This window comes from Setaria viridis, chromosome 3 (assembly GCF_005286985.2).
Source record: "Setaria viridis chromosome 3, Setaria_viridis_v4.0, whole genome shotgun sequence".
Taxonomy (NCBI): Eukaryota; Viridiplantae; Streptophyta; class Magnoliopsida; order Poales; family Poaceae; genus Setaria; species Setaria viridis.
The window spans coordinates 18,918,616-18,932,729 of record NC_048265.2 but is presented as its reverse complement, the minus strand read 5'-3'; the positions used below and the strand labels follow the sequence as shown (position 1 = coordinate 18,932,729).

The following is a 14,114-nucleotide window of genomic DNA, read 5'->3' as shown; positions in this document are numbered from 1 at the left end:
GCTGATTCGGAAGCAAATCCCAGTGTTGATCTCCCAACATGAGCGTCTAATTCGCTCCCCTCATCTCTTGCGATGTCGCCTATCGCAGATCCTCCCGGCGCCAACCTGGAGCTGCCACATGTCTCCACAGCCCCGCCTACGTTCGATGCTTCGGGATCTTGTGCGGACGCGCCCTCCACCAGCGTCACGCCGCACGGATCCTCTACGGCGCCTTCTGGATCCTCTGCGCCGAATCAAGCTATGGCTGGTTCTGGTCGCCGGCGTCTACCTCCTCCACCTCTAGGATCGCCTTGCCCGGTTCATGGTCCTATCAGGGCCTCTCCTTTTTGTCCAAGAACTCATCTTCAGAATAATATACGCACGCCTACGCTTTATACTGATGGGACTGTTCGTTATGGGCTTTCAACTATTCTCCAAGAACGGGCTTTTTTGAAGGATTCTCTTGCTTCTGATCCTTTGCAAGATGCAATGCATACTGAATATGATGCTCTACTTCCCAATCAGACCTAGCATTTGGTTCCTCCTCAGCCTGGACGGAATGTGATTGACTGTCAGTGGGTCTACAAAGTTAAACAACGACCTGATGGTACTATTAATCGATATAAGGCTCGCCTTGTTGCTAAAGGCTTCAAGAAAAAATATGGTTTGGACTATGAAGATACATTAGTCCGGTCGTCAAGGCTGCTACGATACGCCTTGTACTGTATTTAGTTGTTACCCAGTAATGGAGTATCCATCAACTAGATGTTCAGAACACATTGTTGCATGGTGTTCTGTAAGAAGGTGTTTTTATAAAGCAACCTCCTGGGTTTGTTGATCAATCGCTTCCTCATTATGTTTGCAAGCTTGACAAGTCCCTATATGGTCTTAAACAAGCTCCAAGGGCCTGGTATTCTCGGTTGAGTAATAAACTTCAAGATCTTAGTTTTCAAGGTTCTAAGGTGGACACATCTTTATTTTATTTCAGAAACGGTGATGTGACTATTTATTTTTGATGTATGTTGATGATACATTGTCGTCAGCTCCAGTGATATGGCCGTGGATAAGCTTTTGTCTCAACTTAGGGACGATTTTGCTCTCAAGGACTTAGGTCCTCTTCATTATTTTCTTGGCATTGAGGTTAAGCATTGTTCTGCTGGTGGACTGCATCTTAGTCAGGGCAAATATGCCAACGATTTAAGCTTTAAGGCTAGTCTTAAAGACTGCAAGTCAGCTCCTACACCAATGGCTGCTTCGGAGAGGTTAGCGCGTACTGTTGGTGATCCACTTGACCCACCTGCAGCTACAAGGTATCCAAGTATTGTTGGTGGCCTCCAATATTTGACTCTTACACGATCGGACATTGCTTTTGCTGTTAATAAAGTTTGCCGGTATTTGCATTTTCTGACTTCTGCACATCTTACTGCTGTCAAACGTATTCTAGGGTACATCAGTGGTAAACTTGATTATGGATTGAAGTTTGTTCCGTCTTCTTCGCTTGTGCTTAGTGCATTTTTGGATGCAGACTGGACTGGTTGCTCCGATGACAGGAAGTCTACTGGTGGATTTGCTGTTTTTCTTGGAGAAAATCTCATCTCTTGGCATGCTAAGAAACAAGTGACCGTGTCTCATTCGAGTACTGAGGCGAAATACAAGGCCCTAGCTAATGCTACTGCGGAGATTATATGGGTGCAGCCTCTTCTTTCTGAATTGGGAATTCCTGAATCAAAGCCTCCGGTTTTGTGGTGTGACAACATTGGTGTTACGTATTTGTCAGCCAATCCTGTGTTTCATGCCCGTACTAAGCATATCGAGGTTGACTATCACTTTGTTAGGCAGCGGGTTGCTCAGAAGTAACTTCGTGTTCGCATTATTTCAACCAATGATCAGGTTGCTGATGGTTTCACTAAACCACAAACTGAAGGTCGCAATCTCAATCTTTGCAAGAGTTGTGATTGGGGGGATGTAGAAGTATATTTGTATTAGGATTAGAGTCCTTTCCTTATACCATTGTCTCACGTAACCTTCTCCTATCAGGAGACTATCTTGTACCTTGCGCTGGTTCTCCTGGCCTATATAATGAAGCTACCCGGCGCCCTATGGGTCAAGCCGTTCTATTGAATCTCACAAACACGACTGATCGACTCGCCGGAATGTTACTCCTACAACAGTACATGAAAGTAAGAAACTTGCAGCAGCCATGTTTTTAAGTTAGTGTTTTACTGTGTTGTCCACGGTTAAAAAGTGTTTTTACAGGGAGTGGTAACGCTTACATTTTCCATCGAGTGTCAGTTCGGAGTTGCTGGCCGGCTTGCATTGATTGCGCAGGGAGGTACCTCGTCCAGCCATGGATCAGGTAGTCGTTGTCCGTACGCTTGACCATCTTTGCGTGACAGACCTTTCTTGCTTAGTATGCCTGGAGTGAGAGTGACTAATGAGGGCTGTCACGGGATGAGATGCTCTCTGTTGGCCTAATTCACTACGCCCGAAGCGATTTGTAATGGCACGTCAAAATTAACATGTTAGCGGGTGAAATTGGCACCCACCAGCACAACGGTGACCGGGATCGCCGGGCTAGTACCCACCACCACAAATAGCTCTGTGCTGACGGGTGCATTAGGTAACCCGCCCGTACAAATGCCGCTCCTTATCTCTCCAGGAGCAGGCGCTAGTGGGGCGCATACCTCTCCCTTATCTCCTCTCATCTCTCCAGGAGGAGGCACCAGTGAGAGCGGCGGCCGTGCAGATGGGCCGTGGGTGCTAGGGGCGGCGCGTCTTGGCGGAGGAATCGGTTGTCGGCGGGCGCGGGCGCCAGTGGGAGCGGCGGCTGGTGGGGTGGACCCACGAGCCGGGGACCGGCGCGCTCGGTTGGATGCAGTGGGCGGTCGACACACGCGGAGACCGACGTGGGCGGGCGGCATCAGGTACTCTCTCTCCCTTATATATTCCTTTCTCTCATCCTCTCCCTCTCTCTACCTTATCTGTTCATTTCCTCTCCGGTGGGAGGGCGAGCTCCAACGGCGCCCAAGGGCGGGTGCAGAGGCTGAGCTCCGACGTCGCGCCCAAGGCTGGGCGTCGAGGGTGAGCTCCGGCGGGCGAGCGCTGAGGGCATGCTCTGGTGGCGCGCCCAAGGGTGGACGTCGAGGGCGAGCTCCGGCAAGTGCGCAAGGGTGGCGTGGGACTGACGCGATTGGCCGGCGTGAGGCCAGGCGGCTAGCGGGGCCTGACGCGGGTGGATGGGTGGCCCGCGAGCGCATGGGCCGGCGAGAGGACGGTCGACCGGCGAGCACAAGGGCCACTGCGGCCGGTCGGCTGGAACAGCCTCCAGCGGTCACATGGGCCGACGACCAGCGAGTGAAGGGACCGTCGGGGGCAGCCCCAGCCAAGCTGCAGTTGGCGCGGGCGACGACGGAGAAGTAATACGGAGTCGCGGCACGGGGCGAAACAAGCGGCGGCACGGCCATGGTTGCGGTAGCAGGAGCGGCTACGGCCATCTTTTTTTTATTACCTCAAAAATATCTTTGCAGGCGGGCTATCTAAGCACCCGCTAGCACAATTGGAACTGTACTAGCGGGTGGACACCTGCCAACATAAAGACATTGATAGTGAGTTGCTGATAGGTGCGGAATCCGCTAGCGGAAACTGGTTTTGACCGCCAGCGAAAATGTTTTGTGACGTAGTGATTAAGCGCACCACTAATCATGCATCGTACTCCCTGCTCTTCCACTAATCCAGCAAAGGATTCAAATGTCCATGATCAAACCGAGAGCCCATTTCCCGCTTCAGCTAATCGCTTCAGGTACTAAACCTGAATCTGGTACCCTCAAGCTTCATCCAAGAACCAAATTGCAGTCATGTAATAGGTCCTGGGAATCTCTACAGCTTCGCAATACGGTTTCTTAACATTCACTTTGTATCTTTCGGATGATCTTGCATTGGCTAAACGATCATACGGCCCAAGTCCTAAAGGGTTAAAACCACATCCACATGCTCTGCTTGGAGACACCAACCAACCTATGGTTGTGGTATCCCGTTGAGGTGCATCATCAAAAGTAGGGAGCCACTAATGATGTCGCCAATCTATAATGGTTCTGTTAAAGCAGGCAACAGCTCGTCCCTCTATGTCCGCGTCCTGGCTTCGCAATAGCATCGCGCTAACAACCCAAAGCCTAATCAGCTTTTGCGCTGTCAATGGCACAGCAAGGCCAACGCTGCAGTACTGCAAGTTGACCAGCCTGACTATTTTCGTGCTGCAAGCCTACTACAACACCAACAGTCCAACAACGGCGGCACACCGCGAGCCTACTCCGGCATGCCTGTATCACGCATAGGCATGGGAAGACTGTCAGCAACGTCTTCATCCCCCAACGATGGTAATCCGATGCTAATCCCTTTAAGTTCGGTGTTCATGTTCGCTCTAATCCCTTTTATGCACAAAGTATCTGGCAATATTATTGTCGTAACAAGTGTAGCCCTTCTTAGCACAAGAGAACAGTAACAGAAGCACCACAGAGCCAAAATTACAAGCTTCCTAAAGAGACTCGTTATCATCAGCTAGCTCCAGGCCCTAGATGCAGATCGAAGATCTACACTACTACACAAACAATCATCACCGCCGGCCTCAAATCCAGCATTACCGCTGGTTTTGGTGTTATCGGTAAAAGGTCGGCGGTCACCGTCGGACCTAGGATCGGTGCACTGGTAGAGAACTCGGTATTAGTCCCGGTTGGTAGGATGCAAATCTCCCGAAAATCCATCTGGGATAAACTAACCAGGACAAAAGGGGAGGATCTTTTGTCCCAGATCACTCAACCGGGACTAAAGATCCCCTTTTATCCCGGTTGGTATATAAAACGGGTCACCATGCTGTCAGCAACGTCTTCGTCCCCCAACGATGGTAATCCGATGCTAATCCCTTTAAGTTCGGTGTTCATGTTCGCTCTAATCCCTTTTATGCACAAAGTATCTGGCAATACTATTGTCGTAACAAGTGTAGCCCTTCTTAGCACACAAGACAACAGTAACAGAAGCACCATAGAGCCAAAATTACAAGCTTCCTAAAGAGACTCGTTATCATCAGCTAGCTCCAGGCCCTAGATGCAGATCGAAGATCTACAGTACTACACAAACAATCATCACCGCCGGCCTCAGATCCGGCATTACTGCTGGTTTTGGTGTTATCGGTAAAAGGTCGGCAGTCACCGTCGGACCTAGGATCGGTGCACTGGTAGAGAACTCGGTATAAATCCCGATTGGTAGGATGCAAATCTCCCGAAAATCCATCTGGGATAAGCTAACCGGGACAAAAGACCCTCCCCCCGGGTCACTCAACTGGGACTAAAGACCCCTTTTATCCCGGTTGGTATATAAAACGGGTCACCGTGCCAGTCACAAGTCACGCGATTTCACGCGAAATATGCGCGTGCGCGCTGCGTGGGATTCGAACCCACAACCTCCAACCTCGCGCGTAGCTTCCTTGCCATCCCACCTACACAGCACATCTGACTATATAGGGGATGCAATCCTTTTGTATTAACTTGTGGGGACCCTTTTATCCCGGTTGGTTTTACAAATCGGGATAAAAGGGTTCGAGGGATTTAGTCCACTTTCAGCCACCCCGTTGGGACCCTTTTATCCCAGTTTGAACCACCAACCGGGATAAAAGACCCCCTTTTATCCCGGTTGGTATTACAAACCGGGATAAAAGGCTCTCGACCGAACACCAACCGGGATAAAAGGAGGGGTCTTTTATCCTGGTTGGTGTTTCAAACCGGGATAAAAGGTCTCTCAGGGTCTTTTTTTTTCCACTAGCCTTTGCAACCAGGATAAAAGGTTCCGGTTGGTGAGCCCCCCACCAGTGACCGAGCTTTAGTCCCAGTTGGTGAACCTTTTGTCCCGGGTCAACTTTAAACCGGGACAAAATGAGGTGCATGAAAGGTGAGTTCTCTACTAGTGGTGGTGATGCTAATAAAAAAACGCGACTCACCAGCCCCACCGGCTGCATCCCGCCGCCACGGCTTGGCCGCGCCTCCCCCGCGACCCGCTAGCCTCCCCTCATCCCGGTCGGCCACAGCTCCTCCTTGCCGCCAGGAGGGGAGGGGAAGGGAGACGACGGGGAGGGGCTCGCCGCCTAGGCGCGGTTGGAGGGGAGAGGAGGGGAGGGGAGCTGTGGGAGAAGGAGAGGGAGCGAGAGGATCGTGGTGGCATCGGATCCGGTCGTCTTGCCCCCTCGGGCAGCACCGGCTCATCCTCGGAGATCCATCGCCGCTGCAGCCACAGCTGTGAAGTCCTCAATCATGCAAGTTATCATGCATGGTGGGCGCAAGGAGCCTACGGGCATACGAAACAAACAGACGAATGCCGCTATCGCTATCTGGATTCTGGAGGCATGCTTAAACCAAAATCTAAAAAAATATATGTAAGATGCACTGACTTGTATGGACAAGTAGTAATGTTCTCTTCGTATATCTCACCTTGTCCGGCCTGTAGGCATGGCTTATCTCAGGCGCGTGCGATGTAGATCGTCCAAGATCTTGCTATCATTGCCTTACAAGAGATGCTAAGCGCAAAGATACAAGCACGTTACCACGTACAACGTACGCACCGCCACTTGATTCCTGGCGGTTAGTATATATATTTGCCATGCTAACAAGACGTACGATTCCAAAAAAAATATGGGAGCATATATATCAGTTGGTTTACATATTTTGGACGGTTTCGCTCCAGTTTTTGAAGCTTTGGCACCTCTATCTACTAATAAATGTTACACTGGTTTTGAAATGTGTTTTTGAGCTAATTAAGATGCTGAATTATCTTTTATCTATTCTCATTAAATTTTCCTTATCTATTCTCATTAAATTTTCCTGTCACATAAGCAAAATGTTCCTTGATTTGGCACAGTAGGAGATGCCCCATCAGTCCACGGTGTCTTCATCCCCTCTCCCCAAGTCGATCTGCCACTAGCCTCCTGCTCATCTTATCATCTATCCCAGCGCCCCGCCATGTGTGCTAGTCACGGCTCCGGCACACAGCGGCAACCGGCCGGCAGGAAGCCGCCACTCAACAGCGAGCACCAATGGCAATGGCGCAGTGGCTCACCTCACTAATCCACTGACGGATTGTACTTAGCAGCGGCGAGATGCTTGATGAGAGATATTTTGGGGGGGGGGGGGGCACGACAGCCCCGGTGCCTCGAACCCTAGCTCCACGTTGGGGCTGAAGCCGACCTCCTCACCCTCCTCCCTCCCTCCCTTCCCTCCCTCTCTTCCTTTGCTACTTCGTCGTGGTTTCCTGGCCGGCGGCTATGCTTCGGCAGGGGCGGTTCTTGGCTAGGGAGGGTTGGCGGGCCCCGAATCTGCGGCTTCCGCGGGCGGATCCGGCGTCCCCACCGACGAATCTGCGTGGGGGCCTAGGCGCGGTGGGGGGCTCTGCTTAGTGGCGGTGGCTGGTGGCGGCGTTGGGTGTGCCCCCACGTCGCCTCCTCTGGCAGCACGGGCATCCTCGCCGCGCCACCATTTGGGCTCACCCGCCGCTCCCACTTCCCCTTGCCGCCACCTGGGTTGACGGCTGGCAGCGGTGTCGGGTGGCACGGGCGCCTCCCTCTACACGCGTTTTGCCCACCGCACCCCCTCCCCCTCGTCGCCGCCCGCCCAGCGGTAGGGCATGATTCACCAAGGTGCGGGCTTTCGTCTAGCTTTGGCACGGCCTGGCTCGATGCGGGCGGGCCTGTCATGGGCCCAGCAATGGTGCGTCCGCCTCCGGTCCTTCTGCCCCGGCCGGATCCACTTTTGCTCGGCCCGAGCAGCTCTCCGACGGTCTGGTTTGGTGCCTGCCCCTGCGGCGACCCGGGCGATCCACCGCCACACCCCTACATTCCCCTACCCCTCCCATCCCTCCTCCTCGGGGTTGTTGGTAGGCAAGGCCTCTGGGCCGCCGTCGCCGCCTCCAATGGCCGCCTTTGGGCCTCCCCCTTCCGGTCATACTTTGGTCGCTTCCATGGTCGCTATCCTCATCGGTGGTCCCCTCGGGGCCCGTCCTTGCTGGTCTCTTGCTCGACAGCGACTTGGGGCCTTGACCCGTATCGTCGGATGCTCGCCGCGAACCCTAACAGGTGGCTGCCACCACGCACCCCTCCCCCACTCCTCCCCTGGTCGCGCTCCTCCTCCCCTCACCCCCATCGCGCACCCCACCACACCCAGGTCACGCTCTATTCTCCCCAAGGTCGCTTTTTCTCACCAGCGTGAGCTCCTCTAGCAGGCCTGCCTGCTCCCCATTCAGTCGCTTCTTGGTCGCTCCATGGTTGTTTTTCAGTCGTCATGACAACGGTCCCTCTCTGCTGTGCCTATGGTTGTTCCTCGTCGTCGTCGCCGTGGATTTTTTGCTGCCATCCCATCACATTTTCCAGGATTCGATGGTCAACCGTGCAGAGTTGGTTTTGGGAGCCTTTGGCGAAAGCCTGGTCGGGCATTCGCCAAGGCCAACAACGGTTGCGTCCTTTGACGTAGCTCACCTCGCTGGGGGCGTTGTTGTGACCTCCAAATCCATTAGTTTTTGCCGGGTGGTCTGCTCCCCAGGGGACAGACAAACGATAGAGGCGTCGGCGTTGCTTCCTCCCTAGAGGCATCGTCTTGCGTGACCTCTCGCTCTACCGCCACAGGCTTCGAGTTGTTAGGCAGTCGGTGATGTGCGTGTGTCCTTGGTGTGTTTCTCTCCTGCAAGTATCGGTCGTCCTAGGTCGTGTATGGAGTGGTGCTGGTGCCATGGTTTTCTTCTCTATTGTTGTGTCTGCGCTTTGAGGACTCTCCTGAACTTACATCAAAAGTTGCATCATTGTAATTCTCTTCTTCTCGATGAAAATCGGTGGTACGCACGTGAAGAAAATGTCGGACGTCGTGCATGAACCTGCGGGGGACAGCGCGATGTGCCTGGCTACCATTCGTCTGCTCCCAATGCTGGCATGGGTACCCGCCACAGCAGCTGGAGTCGGAGTCATCGAAAAGGTTGTGCATCCTTTACCTGTCTGTCTGTCGAAGCTGCCGTCCTATCCGACCATGTTGCAGATGCACCGAGGGCCCCGTGAACAGTGTCTAGGAATATCTTTTGCACTGTAACATGGTATACGGTGAAGGTGCCATGTGTTGTCGCCGTGCGATCAGAGCATGTTAGATGCCTGAGATTTTTATACAGCGGCATACTATATACTTGCATATTATTGTAGCACTACTTGACTCTTGTCACAGAAGTCTCTGTTCCCAGCATAAGTGTTCCGTTCAGTACAAAACGAAAAAAATGGTCCAATAGAGGGAAAAGGTTATTCCATTTGGGAGAAAGAAAATTCCAGGAAGACACAACAAATGTTGAGGCCTCATCATGCTGTCCATGCATGTGTGTCCGACCAAGTCACTTCCAGTCAACTATGCGATCTATAATATTCGCCAAAATATGGTGATAAACATTCTGGAGGAAAAACTCTATTCGGAAGTACTTCGGACCCTCTGCTGCAGTGAACTTAAACGCAATAACTAGAACAATCCTTGATTATCTGTCGCCCAGCGTTTAGGTTCACTGGGAAGGAGGGAGGTGGTGACGGGCTGACGGCTGTAGCGACAGATTTTCTTTTGTAGCGCGTGTTGCTATTTTGTCCTTTTTAAGAGAGAAATGGTCGCCAGCTTTTAATCCCAGAAATGGTATTGACAAAGCTCAGCTCTTAAAAGACAGGCCCAGCCCAACAAGGATAAGGCCACAGTCCAACTGTCCAAGAAGCCCAAATATAACCTTTTAAATTAAAACGTCAGTTTTTTTTATTTGCCAATATATCAAAAAAGTGCTCTAATATTCACAGATGTACAAAAACAATATAATATTTGCTGTGGGCTGAACTGGGCCAACCTTACTGGCCATGAATCCAGGCCCGACCAGTCCAGTTTCTGTGTAGGTTTTATGCTACAGAATTGAACTTTGACGATTAGAATCACATTAGCTTTGACAATAACAGGCATATAGTATTATTATTGACATTCAACAGCATTCTTCTAGCTGGTGGCTTCTCATAAAGCAGCACTGGTAATTCTACTTTACAGTCTGTATGATATGGTAGCCACGAACCAGACATTGTACTTTTAATGTTTATTCTACTCCATAAGATTTGAAGTAAAATGTGCAACCTCGTTGATATCTACTCCTCCTTACAACAACCTATCTTAACTGCTGCTGTTTCTTTCCAACTGACACACTTCTGTACCATCAAAAGGAGGGTTTTTTCTGTTTCCATCAATCCATTATCTCACATTAAGCCATTCACAGTATATACATAGGGTGAACCGGTGGCATAAGGAATTATGACGCCTTGTAGTAAACCTGGTGAAATATGGAAGCATCCAATTTAGAGGTTTAAAGTGTAATGGCACTTCATTGCAAAAAAGGGAAAATGAAAGTAGATATAAATAGGACCAGAAGTTAGAAAATGAAAGTAGATACAAATAGGACCAGAAGTTAGAAAAGCATGAAATACGCGCAACAGATGCCTACAAGTTTTGCTCAAGTAAAGATGCTATAATGAACAGATAGCTGATCAAAGAACAATGGTAGTTTTACCTTGATATCCCTGTTGGATAGTCCGACTATCAGCCTTTCATTCCAGCACAGTATTGAAGTTATAATTGAGTCACAAGTAATGGAAGCGACGTCGCGGAGTTCTACCTCTGATTCATTTTCCAATAATTCCTATGGAGGAGTTAATAAAAGGAAAAAAATACAAAGTGCCAAATACATGTTAGCAAGACCTTTTTTTCTGGAAGACCATGTATATCAATAAAGAAAGTAAACATACCTGAATATTTATGACCTTATCCCATCCACCAGTATAGAACCATTTGCCACTTAATCTAACTGCATAAACAGCACCATTTTGAAGCTTTTCTGATTTGACAAGGACATCATTCTTCCAAATCTGATTTTGAAAAGAGGAAAACAAAACACTCAAGAATTAGAAGAAAAATAACACTATCAGGATTAGCGAAAAGGGTATGTCAAAATTTGTGGGATGGAATGTGGCTAGAAAGAAACATTCATGTTTCGGATTTTGGTGAACCTTAAAGTAGCCGTTCTCGTACGATGAAACAACAAAATTGGCTTCGGTTGAAATTGACAACACAGGAGCCATGCTTCCTGCTGTATCATCTTCCAGTACAGACAATGGTGTATGATCAGTGAGCCACCATGACCGAATGGTACCATCCCAACTTCCACTGTAAAGAATACCACTGGCCACTGCAAGGCAAGATACAATTGATTTATGACCTGTCATAGTGCAGCGAAGTGAATAATCCTGCCAAGATACAGTTGAGAATACTGAATTAATTTCATATAACATAATTGAATTAAGTATAATTGACGAGACATTCTTTTTATCTCAAACATGCAAGTGAGCTGCATGCCATTGTATTAGAGATAACAAAAGAAATGCCAATCCTTTTATAAAGTCCCGAGAAACATAATCAACCCAAAGGAAAAAAAATGAGAGTGAATAAGGAATGAACCAACAAAGAATAGAAAACAAAAAAGAACAGAGATCCCTAGCTCACAGCCTCAGACAATCCATGCTAAGGGCTGAGTCAGGTTTCCAATCCTGCCACATCCCCCCTGTTTTTTTTAATTAGCAAAAAATCAATAAGAAATATGAAAGAAAAAATCTGCAGACTTTATATTTAGATATAAAAATTAAAAAAAGAACATGGTGAAATCATTCAGAAATCGAATTCCCGTACAGAATTATGGAGCAAAGCTTAGTACCTCCAGTGACCAGGCCTTGACAGATTTGTCTCTGCTACCAGTGTAAAGATAACCAGTTCCAGAGACAGCCAAGCAGTTAACTCCTCGATAGAGCCAATCATTATGTTCATACCATTTATTTAAAGGTTCTTCATTGAGAGTGGAATCTACACGCCAGACAAAAATTCCACTACCGCTGTCTCCACTTATACAAAGAGAATGATTATCATTGTCAACAACAACAATTGCGGTTATTTTGTGTTCATGACCCTTCAAGCACTGTACATGAGAGAAGTCCTATGGAACAAATTCAAGAACCAATAAAAATCAAGATGAACCATACTAAAACTAGAAAATGAAGTGCAAAGGAATATAAATATGAAGTGGGACTACTGTGATTTCTCATGGGAGAAGCAATGAAGCATGTTGTCCTACTTCAGGAATGCTAACCAACTAATAAAAAAAGCATAAAGAGAGAATAATAACAGGTATACCTTCAGTGACCACACATTGATAGTTTTATCATAAGAAGAGCTAAACAAGAATCCACCTGCAGTGAAAGAAATATTAACAGGCAGTTCTTGAGCCAGCATTTCAGAACTCTATGAACAAAAGAAACCAACTAAAAATAGCAAGTGATTTAAATTACAGTCCATTAGCACTGTTAGATTTTTACCTCCAATGGCTAATCCTGTTACACAATCACAGTGGGCAACCAGCGTTGCTGATTTAAACATTCCGGCAGACTGTGGACCATCAATTACCCTATTGTCAATGCAACCACCATTACTTCCATCATCCTGATTTGAAATGTTCTCCTCTGCTCCTTGATACAGTTGTGCCTTACAATCTGATTTGAACATCGAGGATAGCTCCCCAAAGAGTAAACATCTAAAACTCTTCTGAGCTGCAGAGTCATCATCAGGAGCTAAAGCAACATCGCTGGATTTCATCAACAAGCCTCTAATACGTTTCCAGACATCAGCAATCTCTGGACGGCCTTTTGGATCATAGCTCAAGCACGACACTATAATTGCAGCCAATGGTTCAAGTTGCGTACCAAGCAATGAGGCATTAAGCCTTGTGACTACTTCCTTCTCCCAATCATCATATGACCCTTCAGAGTTCCATCCTGCCACAAGCTGCTCATCCCTAGTAAGAAATGACACCAATACACAACCCAATGACCAGATATCCGAACTACACCCAACCAAGCCATCAAAATCATGATCCATCCTTCGCAATGTGTCACCTAGCACCGCCACTACCTCAGGAGCAACAAAAGCCCCAATATTGTGTGTCCCTGCTCGGACTCCCCGGCACAAGGCCAACACCTGATTGAAATCAAGCAGGCAGTGCCCAAAGCGGTCGAGGCAGAAGCAATCGAGCCCAAGGCATCCCAGCACCAGCCCCTCACAATGCAACCTCATTATCACTTCACAGGCCTCCATTACAACAAATCCAATCTGAGCCACCATCTCCTCTCCAATGATCGTCTCCTCTTCCAACAACCGGGAAACACTACGCGTGTGCCGTTCAGATACCATCCACAACGGCGGAGCGTCGGAGTCCATCCAGACCCCGTAGATCCTGCACACCTGCCGTGCCAACCGCGCGGAAGAGGCGATCAGACCGGCGAGCTCCTCCCGCGCCGCGTCGCTGAGCGCGCCGATCGCGTCGAGGACCCGCGCCGCGTGGCTGGGCCGGTAGTATGCGGCTTCCTGCTCCGCCGAAGGGCGTCCTTCGCCGGGGTGGGTCTCGATCGGAAGGAGGCTGACGGGGCGGCCCCCCGCGCAGAACCAGGGCTCCCCGAGGTCGGTGTCGAGGGATCCGAACGCGAGGCGGGCGGGGGTGGGCGCGGAGCGGAGCGGGGAGGTGGACTGGGGGAGGACGGCATGGCGGAAACGGGAAAGGAGGCGGGAGTGGGCGGCGTGGAGCGGGAGAGGGAGGGGAGGCGGTGCGGTGGCGGTGGGAGTGTGGGACGGGGAGGGGGATGAGGAGGGGAGAAGCGCGATGAGGGCGAGGTTTTTCGGGAGGGAGGAGGGTCCGAGCGCGCGGGAGAAGGGGACGCACTGGGAGCAGAGAGGACAGCGGAGGGAGGAGCCGGCGGTGGCGGCGGTGGAGGCGGGCGGGAGGGCGACGATGCAGGCCCCGCAGAGAGAGTGGCCGCACGGGAGGACGCGCGGCACGGCGGAGGCGGCGTCGAATGGGGAGAGGCACACCGGGCACTCGGGGGGATCAGCGTCTGCCGGTGGCGCTGTGGTTGCCATGATCGTCTTCTCCACGAATCAGCTAGACAGGGGCCGAGCGACGGCCGGCACCCGGGCTGCCGGCAGGGGAGGGGTGCGCTTGCCCACTCACGGCAA

General features: G+C 50.2%; 1 protein-coding gene across 4 annotated transcripts; it reads right to left on the bottom strand.

Annotated features, from left to right (window-relative positions):
* Positions 1-9,954: 9,954 nt before the first annotated feature.
* On the bottom strand, positions 9,955-14,114 carry LOC117850054 (uncharacterized). Of its 4 annotated transcripts, XM_034731832.2 has the most exons (7): positions 12,425-14,107; positions 12,243-12,298; positions 11,770-12,045; positions 11,069-11,305; positions 10,808-10,927; positions 10,573-10,701; positions 9,955-10,335 (listed from the first exon to the last, which is right to left on the bottom strand). In XM_034731832.2, exons 1-7 carry the CDS (start codon positions 14,016-14,018, stop codon positions 10,315-10,317), a joined length of 2,433 nt encoding a protein of 810 aa, XP_034587723.1. In that variant the 5' UTR covers positions 14,019-14,107; the 3' UTR covers positions 9,955-10,314. The 4 variants fall into 4 exon arrangements, 2 of the variants coding, with proteins under 2 accessions (XP_034587723.1, XP_034587724.1); XR_004639170.2 differs by lacking the exon at positions 9,955-10,335 and having other exon boundaries at positions 11,069-11,277; positions 12,425-14,112; XR_004639171.2 differs by lacking the exon at positions 9,955-10,335 and having other exon boundaries at positions 11,069-11,247; positions 12,425-14,111.

What these genes read in the sequence shown, in the direction of transcription:
- LOC117850054 (XM_034731832.2), bottom strand. Translation starts at nt 14,018, where the DNA reads ATGGCAACCACAGCGCCACCGGCAGACGCTGATCCCCCCGAGTGCCCG. An exon ending in AACAGGATTAGCCATTGGAG is followed by an intron (nt 12,299 to 12,424) that starts GTAAAAATCTAA and finishes CTTTCACTGCAG; the next exon opens with GTGGATTCTTGTTTAGCTCT. An exon ending in ATAAGGTCATAAATATTCAG is followed by an intron (nt 10,702 to 10,807) that starts GTATGTTTACTT and finishes ACTCCTCCATAG; the next exon opens with GAATTATTGGAAAATGAATC.